Raw genomic sequence first — 18,598 nt, forward strand, 5'->3', positions numbered from 1 at the left:
AGTCTGTCAGTTTAGATTCCTTACGTGTTTAGAAATAACTGACAGAGACACAGAATTTCCAAGCTGGTTCTGAGCTCAGTACATATCTGTTTCAAATGCATTTTTCAAAGATTTTAATATATAACAACTTTGGGTTCAATTTCCTTAAGTGGGTACTCCTCTAGTCATAACAATTGGCATAATGGTATTTCATGTGTGGATGGTATTCATAGTCATAATGTAAAGCTCTTAATTTTAGAATAAATTTGGAATTATGTTTTTATTTTATAGATTTTCTTTTGTAAAATACTCTTACTTTAATATTGATAAAGATTGAAGGGATGTTATATCTTACCTTTTTGTTCCATCTGAGAGTCCTTGTGATTAAGTCTGATGTTTTTCAAGGACAAACCAATCTTTCAGTGGTGTTTTCTGTTTTAGTAATGATATGTTTCTCTTGTGATTAAGTACATTATAATACCTTAGACTTGTCACAGTTACAAAAAATTTGATTAGGTATTGCAGGAAATAGTTCATTGTCCCAGGTGAATTGTCATGGCAACCAGAATGAGGAAGACAATGGTGAGCACAAGTAGGTCAAGCACTGCGTTAGTAATTAGAGTTGAGAAGTCAGTCTCTTTTAGGGCAATGAAATTAGGGTTGATTAATTTGCCTACTTCTTGGTTACTAAGCCAGTGTGTCATTACAACAGAAAAGGAAGAGTATAAACCCATCATGAATTTATATGATTAAAAAAAATGGGATTGTTGACATGTTCATACAATATTTAGCATACCTAAAAATCCTATTAAGTGTCAAGTACTGTGCTAGCCTGGGAGGTACAAAGAGGAAAAAAACCACTGTCTTTTTCAGGGAGATATCACCATCTACTAGGAGAAGAAAACACGTGAGAAATAATTACAGGGCTGTATAAGGAGTGCTAAAATAGCAGGTGTAGAGAATGCATAAAGCAAAGGATGATCACCTCTGTCTCAGGTACGGTATTAGAGGAAACTTTACAGAGGAGCACTTGAACTAGCTCTTGAAAAATGAATCAGGTTTGCATGGAGAACAAGAAGATGCTATTCTAGGCTGAGAGAACAGCTTGCACAGAGTGAGAAAACATGGCACACTGGGGAATACTTGGTAAAGGAAGGGAGGAGAGAAGATTAAGTAATAAACAAGAGAAAGAGGACAACGGTTATCTCATGAAAGGCTATCTATGCCCATTTCTTAAGTGATTCACCAACCAGGTATGAGATAATATGAATAGGTTTATTGTTTACAGGGATTGGAAGATTAAAAGGCTATCTATGCCCGTTTCTTAAGTGATTCACCAACCAGGTATGAGATAATATGAATAGGTTTATTGTTTACAGGGATTGGAAGAGGGAGAAACAAAAGACATAAAGCTGAATGAGCACTCTGTTGAGTAATCCAGTTGAGAAATGATGTGGCCGTGAAGTGGAGTAGAAGAGGATGCAGAGAACCAGTAGGAGGCAGAGCCAGTAGGATTGGTAATCAGTTGGCTGTGGAGGGCAAGGACTTGGAAGATGACTCTCAAGTTTTTCCTGGATGTTTGCTTGGACAGTGATGTCATTCACTCAAATGGGATTGTAAGAGGAAATGAACAGTGGAGCTAGGCTGGGCTGTATAATCAGTTTAGTTTTGGATTTATTGATTTTGTGGTGCCTGTCAAACATCTGAAATGCTAGAGAAATTTGTGAATTATAAACTTAAGAGTGGAAGTGGAAGTTGAGCTTATGTGAAGTATTGTGTGTAGAAAGAGAGGGAAAAAAAAGCTAAGAAGGGATCGCTTTTCCTTTATTATGGAGAATGCCACCTTTTGGGGTTCAGTTGAGGAAGAAGAGCACTTAAAAATAACTGAGAAGGAGCTGGAGGAGAACCAAGGAAGAGTGGTACCAAAAGTTCAGGAGAGGAGAGAGAAGAGAATTAAAAACATGTTAGTATCTTTTGTAGAATGGTAGTTTTATGTGGAGACCTAATGTTTCTAATGTAGTCATAATCTCTAATTTTAGTTGTAATCTCTCAAGTTTATAAATATTAAATTTATTATTTGGAATTTATTCTTAGAAACCATATATGCATGTGCATGTATACAAGCATACCTGTCTACATAGTACAGATGTATATTATTACTATAACTACTATCACAATAAAACAGCCTAGAAAGGTGGTATTATCCCCATTTTACAGATAATAAAACTGAGGTAATGTGTCCAAGGACACAGGACCAGTACAGAGCTTGGATTTCAAATCCAGGACTTTCTGGCTCCTACTAGACAGTGGTGGCTCCTATCCATATATTGAAATCACGACACACCTGTAAGTTAATGATGTTTCTCATTTCTAAACATTGTTTTATAAATGTAGGTCTAACTTTAGAACTTTAGAAAAATGTGTTATACCAGAAAAAGTTATCTATTCTTTTTGCTGTTGTTATTCAAAATTTTTAATAATATGCTTTCTTGGTATAATTGCTTCTCAGCTTTTTAAATATCATGCACACTGCTAGTGTTTAATGCACTTTCCCATTATTTTTAAGTTTTTTTTTTTTTAATATGAGCAAAGATTCTCTTCATCCTATGTCTACTACTGTCAATATTTGTTTAGTATAAAAGATATTTTTGCTGCTAAATAAATATTAGAGTTCGTTCTTACTGATAGGTCTCAGACTAAATTTTGACAGCACAGTGAATTGTGTAAACATAGTGAGAAGTATTGTTATTTGGCCTGTTCTGTTTCCTACTGAAGTTATCTTCAGGTTCCTGAATTGTTTTTGAAAAGGAGATATACTCATTAGATATGTTACCATCCTTCAGTTCTAGTTAAAGCCAATACCATGCCTCAGGGTTACAGGCTCAATTTTTCATGAGAATGAAAGGGGTGTGTGTATCAAAAAAGGAATTTTATACTTTTTTTAATCATAAAAATTCCAAGAAGAACTGGAGTGGTAGAAATAACTAAGAAGTAATACATCTTAAATTCTGTTCTTAGCTTTTCCAGTGAATATTAGAGTGACATGGCAAGGTACTTCCTTTCTCTGGATCTATTTCCTCATCTGTAGAATGAGGACATATAAGAAGATGAAAAAGCTTTTTTCTAACATTTGTAATTCTTTAATTATGGCAAAGGCTAGGAAAATAGGCAGATTGCAACATTATTTTTATGCTGGCCATGGTTTCAATGGAAAACAGATCAATAAAATGGCAACTTCTATGCTTCTGATGAAATCAAATGCACTTTAAGTTAATTGACTTTCGTCTTAAAAAGAGACATTAGAAAGAACCCTTTGACTAGGGTGGAGGTAGCAGCATATGTGGTAGAGTGCTAGAGTGTGTGCTTAGCATGCACGAGGTCCTGGGTTCAATCCCCAGTACCTTCATTTAAAAAATACATGGGTGTTGTTATGCATATTACCCACGGTAGGGTTTTGAAGATAATAGTAAATTTTGGTTAGAAGACTACAGTAGTGAGAAGTACAAGTTATCAAGACTACAGAAGCATAAAGCCAAGGTAAAGTAGGTCTGTGACAGGAGATGAGGAAAACAAACCATTCCTGTATTAAGACTGAGCATAAGGACAGTTCGGATTCTAGTAAAACTCACTTGGACATATATTTCAGAGTTTACCTTAAAAGAAAGCATGAAGTAATTGGTATTTAAACTTGGTGAATTGTAATTATAAGGGTAAGAAACATTTCCTTATAAATTGGTTAGAAATTCTGCCTGAATTTTAGAAATTTTGTTCTGGAAGAATTGTGTGAACTTTCTAATTACCTTTTCTTCAATTTGTTTAGATCAACTGTTCCATGTACTAGCCTTGCACATGCGGCTTTATAGCATTGATTCTGAGTATAATCCCTGGAGAAAGCTTACGCAGTTGGTAGAAGAGATGAATTCGCAGTAAGTATTATTGAAAGATTAAATTCAGTTAAAACTGTTTTTGGAAAATAGTTAAGTGTAAAAATAGGGTTGAAATTCTTTATGAATTTGTGAATTTTCCTTTTGAAATAATAAAACCTGAAAACAGTTTACCGTCCTACTTTCCGTAAAAATTCCTACCAAGAGACAAAATCTTTTAAAGAATTTCATTAGTTTTTATGCAGATAAAACATTCAGATAGAGACACATAATGGCTGGTTGTCTTTTTTTTAATATCACAATTGATCAGTGGGTTCAATTAGCCTTAGTCTGATCCCTTCATTGTAAAGTTCATCATCAGCCTTTCACCTGATGATTTTTGCAACCTGTGATGATTCTTGCCTAAATCCAGTATTTCATTAGGGGCTGTGAAACTGATTTAAAAAAAAAATACAAAAAGCCTTCCTTCTGATTTATTGGTTAGATAGTTTTTATAAAGAAGAACTTTCCCACATCAGCTGTTTGGTTACCCTGAAACATAGTTTAACAGGATGAATGCTTAACTCTTCCCAATTTATAAGCCTACCAAGAAGTGAGTTAATACCCTAGCAACTTCCCATGGTGACCAATAAGTTGTGGTTATTTATTTTATGATCTCATGGATTTTTATATACTTGTCTTTCACTCCTGTTTCATACATTCTTTTCAGCAGATTGCTTCCTTTTTAGGTTAGTGAGAATCCCTTTAGATTGGCTATTGTACGTCAACATGATCCAAGTAGTCTTTGGGAATATCCTTGCTTTCTGACACGATAAGTTGACCCAGGTTTATTTTGTACATTTTCCACTCTATACTTGGAATCAGCCATTTCTCCATGTAGTTCCTTTTAATGGGAAATGGTATTTAGACATCATAATCTGAGTGCTCAGGGGTGTCCTTAGCTATTGTGTTATCATTGCTTATAGGCCATTCCGGTGAATAGTTAGGAAATATTTTTTTTAAGGAGAAAAAGAACTTGAGTTCTTATTGGTATTTGTAATTCAGTCCTAAGATTTCAAGGTTATATTTTGTTTCTTATTGGTATTTGCATGTTTTTTCTCTTATTCTGGAAATCTTGGTTCCTAATGATATTAATAACATCTTTACTATTTGCATAACCTACAGTATAACTACAGGTTTTTTTTAAACTAATATTACTACTAATCATAAGTTTCGTCCTTAGAAATATCTATACACTAGGGATGTATAGATGAAATACTAAGTTTTAAGTCATTTGAAGTAACTTTTTCTTGTGTGGTTATGCCATCAACTAGATTTATAGACAGGCTCGGGGGAGGGTATAGCTCAGTGGTAGAGTACGGGCTTAGCATGCACCAGGTTCTGGGTTCAATCCCCAGTACCTCCATTCAAATAAAACATAAACAAAACCCAAAAATCTATAGTCAGGTTCATTTGTTTTCTTTTTTCCCTTCAATATTTAAAAATTGCCTGTTCTCCCCTTGATTTTTAAATTTTAATTATATAAACTTATTCTTTATTCCAAAGTAAAAACTATATATAGTAAAGTAAATTTCAGAGACCTCTGCCAACCATTTCTGTCCATTTGCATTTCTTATTTGTTGTTCATTTCTGAAAATCAAATTGTTGGTCTTTTTCTTCTTCATTTAAAAAATGTTTATGGATATAGATGTTAGTCCTTTGTGTGACAAGGTGCAAATGTATTTCACCAGATTGTCTAATGTCTTTAGTTTATGACTTTTTTGTTTTTGCCATGCAAAGTTTTATTTTTAACGTAGTCATATTTATTAATCTTTTTATTTATTAATTCTGGAACTTAACCCATTTTGACTCAGGCCTTTCCCCATTACCTGATGAAGGGATTCATTCATTTCTTTTTTCCTATGATTAACTTTTAAGTTTTAATCTCTTAGCAACTTTCAAATATACAATACAGTATTATTAACTATAGTCATCATGGTGTACATTACATCTCTATATGTACATTATATAACTAGAAGTTTGTACCTTTGAGCACCTTCACACATCCCCACCCTGCACCTCTCATCCCTACTTCTGGAAACCACCAGTCTATTCTTTGTATCTAGGAGGGTTTTCTGTTTTGTTTTTTGTTTTTAAAATTCCGAGTATAAGTGAGATTGTGTGGTATTTGTTTTTCTGTCTTATCTTACTTTGGTTAACATAATACCCTCAAGGTCCATTCGTGTTTTCACCAATGGCAAGATTTCCTTCATTTTTATGGCTGAATGATATTCCAGTGTGTGTGTGTGTGTGTGTGTGTGTATGCCACATTTTCTTTATCCATTCACCTATCACCCATTAATGAAAGCTTAGATTGTTTCCATGTCTTGGCTATTGTAAATAATGCTGCAGTGAACATGGACGTGTGTATATCTTTCCAAGTTAATGTTTTTGTTTCCCTCAGATAAATACTCAGAAGTAGAATCACTGATAGATTGTATGGTAGTTCTATTTTTTAATTTTTTTGAGGAACCTCCATGCTGTTTTTCATAGTGGCTGCACCAGTTTACAATCCCACCAGCAGTGCACATGGGTTTCCTTTTTTCCACATCCTCACCAAGACTTGTTATTTGTTGTCTTTTTGATGAAAGCCATTTCAACAGGTGTGGTGGTTTTGATTTGCATTTCCCTGCTGATTAGTGATGTTGAACACCTTTTCATGTACTTCATAATTATCTGTATGTCTTTGGAAAAATGTCTGTTCAGATCATCTGCCCATTTTTTAATTGGATTTTTTTTGTTGTTGCTATTGGGTGTCTGAGTTCTTTATGTAGTTTGGATATTAACCTCTTATGAGATGTATGATTCTTCTGCTGTTTTTGTGGCTTCAGTTTTTACATTTAAATCTCTAATCTATTTGGAATTTATCATGATGTATGTTATAAGGAATAGATCCAATTTTATTTTTTGCCATAAAGCTATCAAATATACTACTGCTTTGCCTTCCCTACAATAGTAAATTAAAACAGACCTACCAGGAAAAAAAAGAGAGAGATAGAGATAAGAAAGGTGAGAAAGCACTTTGTTTACTGATACAGAAAGATCTTCATTAAGATACAATGGTAAGAGAAAAACAAATCCAGGAGCATACAATCTGTACTTTATGCTATCACTTGTGTCATCACCAGTGGTATGAGGGGATGAGAAAATAAATTTGTATTTGCTTATTAAAACAAAACAAACAAACCAGACCTACACATACTTGGATTTTGGATTTATAGCATAGATGGCACTGTGGAGCAGATGGAGAAGCACAGTCTTAATAGTAAATGGTGCTGAGTTAGCTGGATATTTAGAGAATTAATATTAACACCTACCTTATGCAGATACCTATTCAGATTTTGCAGTTATTTCAGTAATATCCTGGGAAATGAAAATGCAGTACAAGGAAAATTAAAGATCATACTTGTCTTTAGTTTCCTGTCTCTTTAATTTCCTTCAGTCTGAAATTGTTCCCAACAATTGTATTTCATGACATTGACTTTTTTCTTTGAAGAGCTGAGGCCAATTATTTTGTAGAACCCCTCAATTTATTTTTGTCCGGTATTTCCTTGTGGTTAGATTCAGGTAATGAACTTTTGGCAGAAATACTGCAGAAGTAATATTGTGTTCTTTTTACTGTGTCATATCAGGAGGCACATGCTGTAGATTTGTCTTGTTATTAATGCTAATTGATTATTTGGCTAATGTGAATCTGCAACATTTTTCTACTGTAAAGTTATTATTTTATCCTTTGTAATTAGTAAGTATCTGGTGGGGAGATACTTTGAAACTTTGAATTTATCCCGCTGCTTCTCCCCCCCCCCCCCCCCCGCAAAAGCAATTGTGTGTGTGTGTGTGTGTGTATTTGTGTTTGTAGATAAAATTAACAAGCTATGAGTATTTTGCATGTTCTCGCTAAGGAAAATAAATCACTTTTCTTGATATTAGCTAGTAATTTTCTTTCCTAGCTAGACTTGCATACTCAAGCACAGAGATGATGTGCAAATGAAGTATTAGAAATGACTAACTCTCTGAGTCTAAACATGTTTAGCAAACAAGAAGTTTCTTAAGTATAGTATTGGTGAATTAAAAGTTTATAAAGAATAGACAGCGGTACTATGCTTTCCATATTACTGATTACTGGGTTGTGTTCTTTTCTAGCCCTAAGATTTAATACCTGTTAAATACCCAGGATAGTAGTAAATGCTGTGAACACTTATCAAGTGTTTACTTCATGCTAGGTGTTTTTGTGCTTTGCATGTATAATCTCATTTAATCATCACCATGACTATTTATACTAGATACCCTTGTTGTCCAAATTTTTACATATGAGGAATGTGAGGCTTAGAAAAGTTAATTAACATGTTCTTTAGGGACACACAGCTTTTAAGGTTAGAGCTGATCTGAATCTAAAACTTTCTGATTCTGAAGCCTATGTTCCTAACTATTGCTCTAAGCGTCCTTTCTTAGTACTGAGAGATCTGAGGAATTTCCAGAAAATCTGATTGATTTCCCCCCCTCTTATTTGCTCTCATTTTGATGATTCACTAACATAGTGTGACAGTTGATTATAATATGTCTTTTATTTCATTTCTGTATATGAGGTTTTTAAAAATTGAAGTATCTTTTCCATATTCTCACTTTTAATACTTTTACAACATAAAATTCTGTCTAATGATATAGTTTTCTCATATATACATTTTTCTTTTATTCTCATGAAAATTATTTCCTTATTTTCTTTAAATTTCATTGTGTTGATAATCACTTTGGTTTTTAAAAAAAAAAGTAGGAAAATCAGGCCTATTAAGTCTAACCCATCCATTTCTTCTTCTTATCCATAGAGTTATAGTAGTGTACATAGTTTTTATAATCTGAATTTTAAAGATTACCTTTTAAAAACTTTAACAGAAATAATTATGTATTTTAAAATATTAAGCATTTAATGAATAGTTATCACAATGATGATATTAAACTCCACATTCAAAATCTGTGGTTATCTTTTCTACAGTGGGATGTATACATTCATTCATTCATTCAGAATATGTGCTTACGTGTACCAGGAGAGATCCATTTCTGTGTCCTCAGATGATTGTTTTTATCTTAGTAGCTAACAAGCTCTGGGTTACTGTTTTTGTAAATTTTTCCTGATTATAAAATTGTATTTACTGTACAATGTTTAGAATGTACAAAAATGTTGAGAAAGAATGAAATAATATAAAATTTCATAACCCACATGCTATATTAATGAACTGATAAATCATAAAAATGAGAGCAAATATGAGGGGAAAAATTAATTTTATTTTCCAGAAATTCCTCTTAATACTGTTAACATTTTGATATATTTCTTTCCAGTCTCTGTTTTTCTGTATATTTACTATGGATTTTTAAAAAGCTATTTGAATCATATTATATCAGTTTCAGAATATGCTTTTTAAATGACACATGACATTATAAAAGACTCTTTAAACCATATACCTAATTTATTTTATTCATTCCTGTTGTTAATCATTGAAATTGTTTCTTCATTTCCACAGTAATATCAGATGATGTGTATATCTTGACATGTCAGATATAATCCCAGAAATGTAAGGTAATATGAAAGCATATACATATTTTAGATTTTCAGTCATTTATTTGATAAGTATTTACCAAGTGTAAGGCACTCAGTGTTACATAGTACAACATTGCTTTTCAAAAAGATTGTACCTGTATAAACTTTTACTGGTACTATAGAAATATGACCATTTCTGTCAATCTTGAGTATTATCACTTAAGAAACTTTTTTTGGGGCTAATTTGATAGATAAAAATGGGATCCCAAAGTAATAGAAATTTATTTAATTTCTGGTGAAGTTAACTTCATATGAATATTTCATATTTATCAGCTGTCTTTGTATAGTCTTTGTGAATTATATAGTCAGGACATCTTTTCTGTTGGCATCTTATTTTTAAAAAATTATCTTAATGATTTTTATAGCTTAAAATATACTTTACTTTGTCATAGATGTTGAAACTTTTTTCCAGAATATGCTTCCTTTTAATTTTAAAATTACATTCTTGATATACAGTTTTAAATTTTCATTTAGCCAAACCAATCAGACCCATACTTCTTATTTTTTTTTTATTACTTTCATACTTGGAATGCCTGCCTATCTCATCCAAGATTTGATGTTTACCTTTAGAATCAGTATTACAATGTGTTTCCCATCTTAGGATTTGCAATATCTACCTATATATACTCTGTAGTTTTCTTATAGAATGATTTTTAAAAATATATAATCTAGGTGGAATTGGTTTGTATCAATAATAATAGGTGGAGATTTAAATTCATTTTCAAATATCTAGCTAATTTTTCAGCAATTTTGTGTCCCATTTATTACACACTAGTATATAGATAGTTTCTGTATATTATAGTCCTGATTAGAGACTTTTCCTTTTTTCCTATTGAGCTACAAACCTATTTCTGCAACAAAACCATGCTGGTTTACATACTGAGGAGTGTATCTTTGGTTAGATTATGTTTCTCTCTTTTTTCCTTTCCACGTCCCAATTTTTCTTTACTGTTCTCACCTATTTATTCTTCCAGACAATCTTTAGAACCATTTTCTAAACCATTCACTTTACTTGTAATTTTGATCAGAATTGTTTTAAACTCATAAATTAATCTGGGAAAGATAGTTACCTTTGTAGTAGAGAGTTTCCTCAACTGGGAACATTTCACGTTCTTTCAATTCTAATTCTTTTTTTTTTAATCCTTGTAGTTTTGAAACATTTGTTAACTATACATTCTTAATATTTACTTGTATTTAATATTAAAGTTGCTAAATTTTTAACAAGTTTTGAATAATCACAATAGAGGGTATAATCTTCTTAACCTTGGAGTTTTCCATTCTTATGTAGCTTTAGACTGATTTTAAATAATATCTGAAGGTCTGCAATAATAATAATAATAAGCAAATAAGTAATAGCAAAAAGTAATCCACCTCTAATTTTGACAAAGATTGCTTCTATTACCAAATAAAATTGTTGACATATAACATAATAAAATAAATGAGAATCTGGAATTCTGTTAGCTCTTTAAGCTTTTCAGTTGCTTATAACATCCCTATTTTAAGAAACTATAGTTTACTCATTTGGGAATGTTCTTTTCTATACCTAAAATTTGTAGGTTTTTGGTTATGATGCAAGAAGTTCTTAAGCCTCTTTGATTTTTGTGCGGTAAAGTAGGTCTTTGCATAGGGGTAGGATTGGGCTAGTTTAAATGGATCCATAAAGTTCCTTCTAATCCTGAGTCTTTTAATCATCTGTTAGATTTAATGCAACAGTTTGATAATCCAAAATCATTTTTACTTTAAACAGTTTTTAATGGACATGTTTTTGTTTTTATCACTGTGTTTTTTATCCATAGGTCAGCAAGGATTTTTCAATGTTACTTTCTTCTTACTCTTTTCCCCTTTTGTTTGGGTCTGGTTTCACCCTTTTTGCATATTTCCTTTTGAGTCATTTAGTTCATTTCATTAAAGAAAACTGTCATAAAACCACAGAAATACAAAAATGTGTAGTGACCTATGGTGCCTAATCTCAATAAGTTTGTAATTTACTAAGATATTTCTTCCCTCGGTTCATTTGATCTGTCTCTTTATGATCTGGTATGTTGGCTATTTAGTTTTTGTCTCTTTTGCCTCCTGTTTGTTCATTTATCCATCCATTCATCCATTTTTCCATTCATTTATTTATTTGTTTATTAAGCTAGTTTCTATTAACTATTTTAATCCAAGCATTGGGGAAATACTGGTGAACTAGATTCAGTTTCTGTGTAAGCATCTTTTTGGGGCACAACCATATAGAGGATGTATTGGAGGGACATCAAATGAGGGGAGATCAAATAGAAGGCAGTAGTCATAGGGATGACTAAGAGGGAGTGAAGACAGAATCATTAGGACTTACTGCCAATTAAATATGGGGTAAGATAAGATGAGTTTGGTTGTTCCCAAGTTCTTATTTGTTGATTATACTTTTATTGTATGTATTATGCTTCAGGCATTGTGCTAATTGCTAGAGAATATAATCAGTAAACCACATCAAGACTATGACTATAGAAGGGAGAGCATATTGATTATGACTAGGATGTGATTGTGTAGAGTAGAGTGGAATGATTATGAGTTCAGTTTCAGGAATGTTGAGGTTGAGCTGCCTGATAGATACACAGGTGGAGGTAGTGGATATTCAGATAGAGAAGTCAAGGGAGTCATGGCTGGAGATACAGACTTGGGATTCATCAATGTATAGCTGACGACTGAAGTCATGGGTTAGAAGGTTTTTCGAAAAGAGTCAGTAGTATGAAGGGAGAGTGAGAATTGGAGCCTTGGGGAACAAACAGCACTATTTCTTGGTTGGTCAGAGGAAAAAGAACCTGGCAAGAAGATTAAAGTGGATAATCACAGAGGTAGAAGGGAGCCTGGGAAAGTGTTTTACAAAAGCCAAAAGAATTTTCCAGACAAGAGTGTTCCCCTATATCCAAAGTTGAGGGATGGTAAAATAAAGATTGAAAAATGTCCAGGGAAGGGTAGGGTGTAGCTCAAGTGGTAGAATGCATGCTTAGCATGCACAAGGTCCTAGGTTCAATCCTCAGTACCTCCTCCAAGAATAAATAAAGAAATATAATTTCCTCCCTCCCCCCACAAAAAAACCCAAGTTCAGTAAGTAAGTGATATTGTAATTAGAGTATTGTTGACCAATGGAAAACCATTTCTGTGGGAATTTGAAGAATAGGTGAGGAAGTAGTGCCCCCTAGATTTTTTAATTTTTTAGAACTTTGGGCTTGTAAAGAAGAGATGCTAGAGAGGCTTAAAAGACAAGAAATACTAGGATTTGTAGCATTAATGGAAGGCTACCTTTGGAGAGGAAGACAAGTATATTGAAGAGATACTTGTAGAAAGTGGAGACATTTGAAGTGCTGTCTTCCTCTGGCAGTTACATAAGCTTCACAGCAGCAGGGATTGGTTTACCCACCAGTGTGTCCAGTGCCTGACATACAGAAAATAATCAGTATATATTTGTTGAATGATGGAGCCTAACAAAAGATTTGAGCAATTTTGGTTTATGCCAAGTCTAGTCTGAGGTGTAACTTTAGAGGTTAGACAATTCTGGAAACTTAAAATTTAATTTTATTTTCTTACATTAAAAATTAAACCTATGATCAAAAAATTTAAGCTTCTGAAGGAATTTTAAAAATTCTTTTAGAATAAAAAGATATGCTTTATAATATATTCTGTGTGTTTTATAGTACTACACATTCCTTAGGTTTACTGTTTTGTCTTTTATAGGTATTTTAAGTTCTTCTTTGGTTATTATCTTTTTTTGAAACTTTGAAAATGTTAAAGATTTTATTTGAATTTTTTGTTAGTCATAACGTTGGAACAACTTTTAACAAGAGATATTAACCATGCCTTTTCAATGTAACATGTTTGTGAATTGTTCTTTTGTAACGTGAACATTTATTCTTTAGTATGAAGTTTGTGATAGCAAATGTCCTAACTAGGTGCCACCCCATTTGTAGTGAAACTAATTCTCTTAAGTTCTCATTAATGCTTCATTTGATTTCTGTAATCAAAGAGATCAGAAAGACTCATAATCAGGTTAATGTATCCCAATTGTTTACTTTTGTAAGACTTAATAAATTTTCCATGTAATTTTTTCATATTAGGCAGAGTCAAGGACAAGATTATATTTTTAGGCAAAAAATATGGCCCCTCACTTTTTCTTTTGAGGTTTCTCAGTTGCTTGTAAAAGTTTTATTTCTGTACATAGACATATATGTGAAATATAAAATGAATTAAAAAGAAGAGATACACAACACTGTCTAAAATGATTATGTATTTTTCTTTTAGACTGGGAAATGAGGAGCAACAGCCTGAGGTTCCAATTCTTTATCATGATGTTACATCCCTTTTGCTCATCCAGATCCTAATGATGCCACAACCCTTGCGCAAAGGTACATCTTTTAATTCAGATTCTTGATTATATTATGTATATAATGAATCTTGTAAAAATTTTGGGCATAAATATAGCATTCAGTCTGATGGAAATGTTCTGAAGTAAATAGCATTTTTTTTCTATTAATCAGTAGTAATCATGTATATCTTAAGAAAATGACAGTGAAATAAAGAGTTTTTCTCCCCTTGTGGATTTTTTTTTTTAGCTTTTTGTCAATAATAAGGTAAAGACATAGAGAAATCTCTCTGAAAATCTTTTTTTTTAATTAAAATAATACAAAAATGTGAAAAATAGAGCAAACTGTTATCAATTAATGCCTCTACCTTATCTACATGCATACTTATTTTGATATAATAGTATCAGTTATTCAAAATGTGAAGTCCCATTATTTTTAATTTACTCGTATGATATTAACAGCATTAATATTATATTAAAAACACTTTAATTATTGCTCCGTAATCTGTAGTTTTCATTTGAAGACATTTAAAATATTCTGTCAAATAATTAACCATTCTCTGGTGGAAAATTAGCTTTGTTTTGTTTTGTTTTGTTTTTGTGCTATTTAGTTAGACTAGAGAGAACATCTGTAGGTGTATAAAGGCCTTGTTACTGGGGAAGATACCCTTTTTGTGTACTTCAACTTGATCTTTTGATAAAACCTTTTACCTAAAGGTACAAAGTGATCTTTTACTTTAATATAGGCACATTGATATTTCATGCAAATTATGATACTCTGTAAAGTGTTAAATAGTGTCATTAGTAAATAAGCATAGTACTTATACTAGCACTATGAATTTTAGATTAATGTTTTTAATTATAAAATTCACATAACATGAAATTCACTGTTTTAACATTTTTAAAGAATACAACTCACTGCATTCACTGTGTTGCACAACCAGAGCTATTATCTAGTTTCAGAATATTTTCATCAGCCCAAAAAGAAACTTTTGTACCCATTAAACAGTCACTCCCCATTTCCTTCTTCCTCCAACCCCTGGAAACTACTAATCTGTTATCTGTCTCTGTAGATTTGCCTATACGGGATAGTTCATATTAATGAAATTATACACCTTTTATGTCTGGCTTCTTCCACTTAGCATAACACTTTCTTTTTCTTTCTTTCTTTCTTTTTTAGATAGAATTTATTCTTTTAGAGCACTTTCAGGTTCAGAACAGAATTGAGCAGAAAATACAGAGAGTTCGCAGATAGCCCTCCCCACCCACACATATACTCCCCTACGCTCAACATCCCTCATCGGTGTGGCATACTTGGTACAATTGATGAAACAACATGGGCACCTTATTACCATCCAAAGTGCAGAGTTTACATTAGGGTTCACTCATGATGATGTACGTTCTATGGGCTTTGACAAATGCATAATGACATGTAGCCACCACTATAGTATCATACAGGATAATTTCATTGCCCTAAAAATCCCTTGTGCTCCATCTATTCATTCCTTCCTCCGTCCCTCTCCCCAAGCCCCTGGAAACCACGATCTTTTTATTGTTTCTGTAGCTATGCCTTTTCCAAAATGTCATTTGGTTGGGATCTTACAGTTTGTAGCCTTTTCAGACTGGCTTCCTTCACTTAGTAGTATGTCTTTTAAGTTTCTTCTACGTCTTTCATGGCTTGATAGATTTTTTTTAACTGCACATGTATTTTTAAATTTATGTATATGTACCATTGATTGTTTCTAAGAACTTTTGGAGCTTTAGCTTTTTAAACTTACATAGTTATCAAAGGAATAAAGCCAAACACAAAATAAGAATTAATTGAAAAAGATATATACACCGTGCTATTAACAGCAACATTATTTATAATTGCCAGGATATGGAAGCATCCTAAGTGCACATCAATACTTGAATAAATAGTGGAGATGCAGCATATACATATGTAATGGAAAACAACTCACCCATAAAAAAGAAGGATATTTTGCCATTTGTGGCCCTTCATTTACTTTTTTTTTTTTAGCTTCAAAAACCAGAATTTTATAACTGGCAGAGACATTTCAGTTACATCAAAAACAACAAAATACCTAGAAATAAACTTAACCAAGGAGGTTACCTATACTCTGAAAACCAAAATGACACAAAGAAATGGAAAGATTTCTTGTGCTCTTGAATCAGCAGAATCAACACCATCAGAATGGCCTACCCAAAGCAATCCACAGATCCAATGCAACCCCCGTCAAAATACTCTTGACATTCCTCACAGAACTAGGACAAACAATTCCAGAATTTATAAGGAACCACAAAAGACCCCGAACAGCCAAAGCAATCTTTTGTAGGTCTCTCTTTTTTTTTCTTTCTTCTTTTTGTTCTCTTTTCTTATGGTTTGATGACTAGAGAAGGTCCTTTAACATTTGTTGTAAAGCTGGTTTGGTGGTGCTGAAATCTTTTAGCTTTTGTTTATCTGTGAAGCTTTTGATTTCTCCATCAAGTCTAAATGAGAGCCTTGCTAGATAGAGTATTCTTGGTTGCAAGTTTCCCCCTTTAAATGTATCGTGCCACTCCTTTCTGGCCTGTAGAGTTTCTGCTGAAAAATCAGCTGATAACCTTATGGGAGTTCTCTTGTATGTTATTCATTCCTTTTCTCTTGCTAATTTTAATATTTTTCTCCTTATCCTTAATTGTTGTCAATTTGATGACTATGTGCCTTGATGTGTTCCTCTTTGGGTTGATCCTGTGTGGAACTCTCTGCACTTCCAGGACTTGGGTGACTGTTTTCCTCTCCCAAGTTGGGGAATTTTTTGGTTATTATCTCTCCAAAAATTTCCTCAGGTCCTTTCTCTCTCTCTTCTCTTTCTGGGACCCCTATAATGTGAATATTAGAGTGCTTCATGTTGTCCCAGAGTTCTCTTAAACTATTCTCATTCCTTTTTATTCTTTATTCTTTTTTCTGTTCTGAAGTAGTGATTTCCACTAATCTGTCTTCTAGCTCACTGATCCATTCTGCCTCATTTAGTCTATTCTTGGTTCCTTCTAGTGTATTGTTCATTTCAGTGATTTTGTTCTTCAACTCTGTTTGGGTATTCTTTATATTTTCCAACTCTTTGCTAAAAACTTCACTCTGTGCATCTGTACTCCTCTTGAGTTCTCTGAACATCTTGGCCATCATTACTTTAAACTCTTTCTCAGATAAATTACCTATCTCCTCATCACTTAGTTCTTCTTCTGGGATTTTATCTTGTGCCTTGGCCTGGGAGATATTCCTTTGCCGCCTCATATCATCTGTCTTTCTATGTGTTTGTGGATTCCTTCCACAGCTTTGGGATTATTGTTTTCTTATTTCTGGTGTCTGCCTCTGGTGTATGAGGCTGGACTAGAGGCTTATGCAGGCTTCCTGGCAGGAGTAGCAGGTGCCTGCCCACTGCTGGGTGAAGCTTGGTCCTCGCTGTCTGGTGGGTAGGGCTGTGTCTAGAGGCCTTTGTGGCTTAGGAAGTCTGATGATGGGTGGGGCTGTGTTCCCACCCTGTATGTTGTTTAGCCTGAGGCTTCCCTACAGGCTGTTGGGTGGGGCTAGGTCTTGGTGCTAATGATCCAATCAAGATATAAGCCTCCAGGAAATCTCATGTAGATTAACGCTCCTGGAATGTCCGCCACCAGCTTTTATGTCCCTTGAGTGCATCCCAGCCATCCCCCGTGTCCCCAGGAGACCCTCGAAATCCAGCTGGCAAGTCTGGCCCAGGTTCCTGTGAAGTCACTGCCTCTGTCCTTGGACCTGGTGCACGTGAGTTTCTGTGTAAGCTTCTCAAGTGAGTGGAGTCTCTGCTTCTCCCAGTCCCGTGAGGCTCCCAGAGCCAAGCTCTCCATGGCCTTCAAACCAGATGTCCTGGGGTCTCCTTCTCTTTCCAATGCCGGAACCTGGGCTGGGGAGCCTGACGTGGGGCTTAGAGCTCTCACTCCTGTGGGAGGGCCTCTGCGACTTAACAGATCTTCAGCTTGTGGGTCACCCACCCAGGGGGTATGGGGCCCAAATAGATCATGAGCACGCCCCTCCTACTGTCCTGCTGTGGTTCCCTCTTTATGTTTCCCGGAGGGTATGGGGCCCAGATATATTGTGAGCATGCCTCTCCTACCATCTGTCTGTGGTTCCCTCTTTATGTTTCCAGTTGCAGAAGATCTCTTTTGCTACGTTCTAATCTTTTTTCAATGGTTGTTTAGCATTCAGTTGTGGTTTCATTGGAGTCTTGAGTAGAGGTGAGCTCCTGGTCCTACCACTCTACCATCTTGACCGGAACTCTCCCCACTTAGCGTAACACTTTCAGGTTTCATCCACGTTGTACTGTGTGTCAAACTTCATTCCTCTTTATGGCTAATATTCCATTGTATGGCCATACCACATTTTGTTTATCTGTTCATTAGCTGATGGACATTTGGATTCTTTCTACCTTTTAACTATTATGCATAATGCTGCTATGAAAATCTGTGTACAAGTTTCTGTTTGAACACCTATTTTCTATTCTTTTGGGTACATAGCTAAAAGTAGAACTGCTGGGCCATGGTATTTCTATGTTTAACCTCTTGAGGAACTGCCAAACTTGGGTAATTTTGAATGTTACTTTTTGAGGAGTTGGCTATGTATATGAATTTCATCATTTATTTTGCACACTTTAAAATATAGACCTGCCAAATGACTTTATTGAAATTCATTTCTTTAAAGAATTAGTTACAAATTATTTAGTTTTTTGTATGTGTTACTTTGGTTAGTTTTCT

General features: G+C 33.9%; 1 protein-coding gene across 7 annotated transcripts in view; it reads left to right on the plus strand.

The window, feature by feature from the left end:
- Positions 1-18,598, plus strand: part of UBR3 (ubiquitin protein ligase E3 component n-recognin 3) — a 185,358-nt gene that overhangs the window by 140,436 nt on the left and 26,324 nt on the right. For 6 of the 7 annotated variants that reach the window (XM_074363847.1, XM_074363853.1, XM_074363846.1 and 3 more), the window contains 2 exons: positions 3,800-3,905; positions 13,774-13,877. In XM_074363847.1, coding sequence (XP_074219948.1) covers positions 3,800-3,905; positions 13,774-13,877 — 210 coding nt within the window. Of the gene's footprint in view, positions 1-1,358; positions 3,723-3,799; positions 3,906-13,773; positions 13,878-18,598 lie in introns of those variants that run through there. The other variant, XM_074363852.1, reaches the window with a different exon arrangement.

This window comes from Camelus bactrianus, chromosome 5, assembly GCF_048773025.1.
Source record: "Camelus bactrianus isolate YW-2024 breed Bactrian camel chromosome 5, ASM4877302v1, whole genome shotgun sequence".
Classification (NCBI taxonomy): Eukaryota; Metazoa; Chordata; class Mammalia; order Artiodactyla; family Camelidae; genus Camelus; species Camelus bactrianus.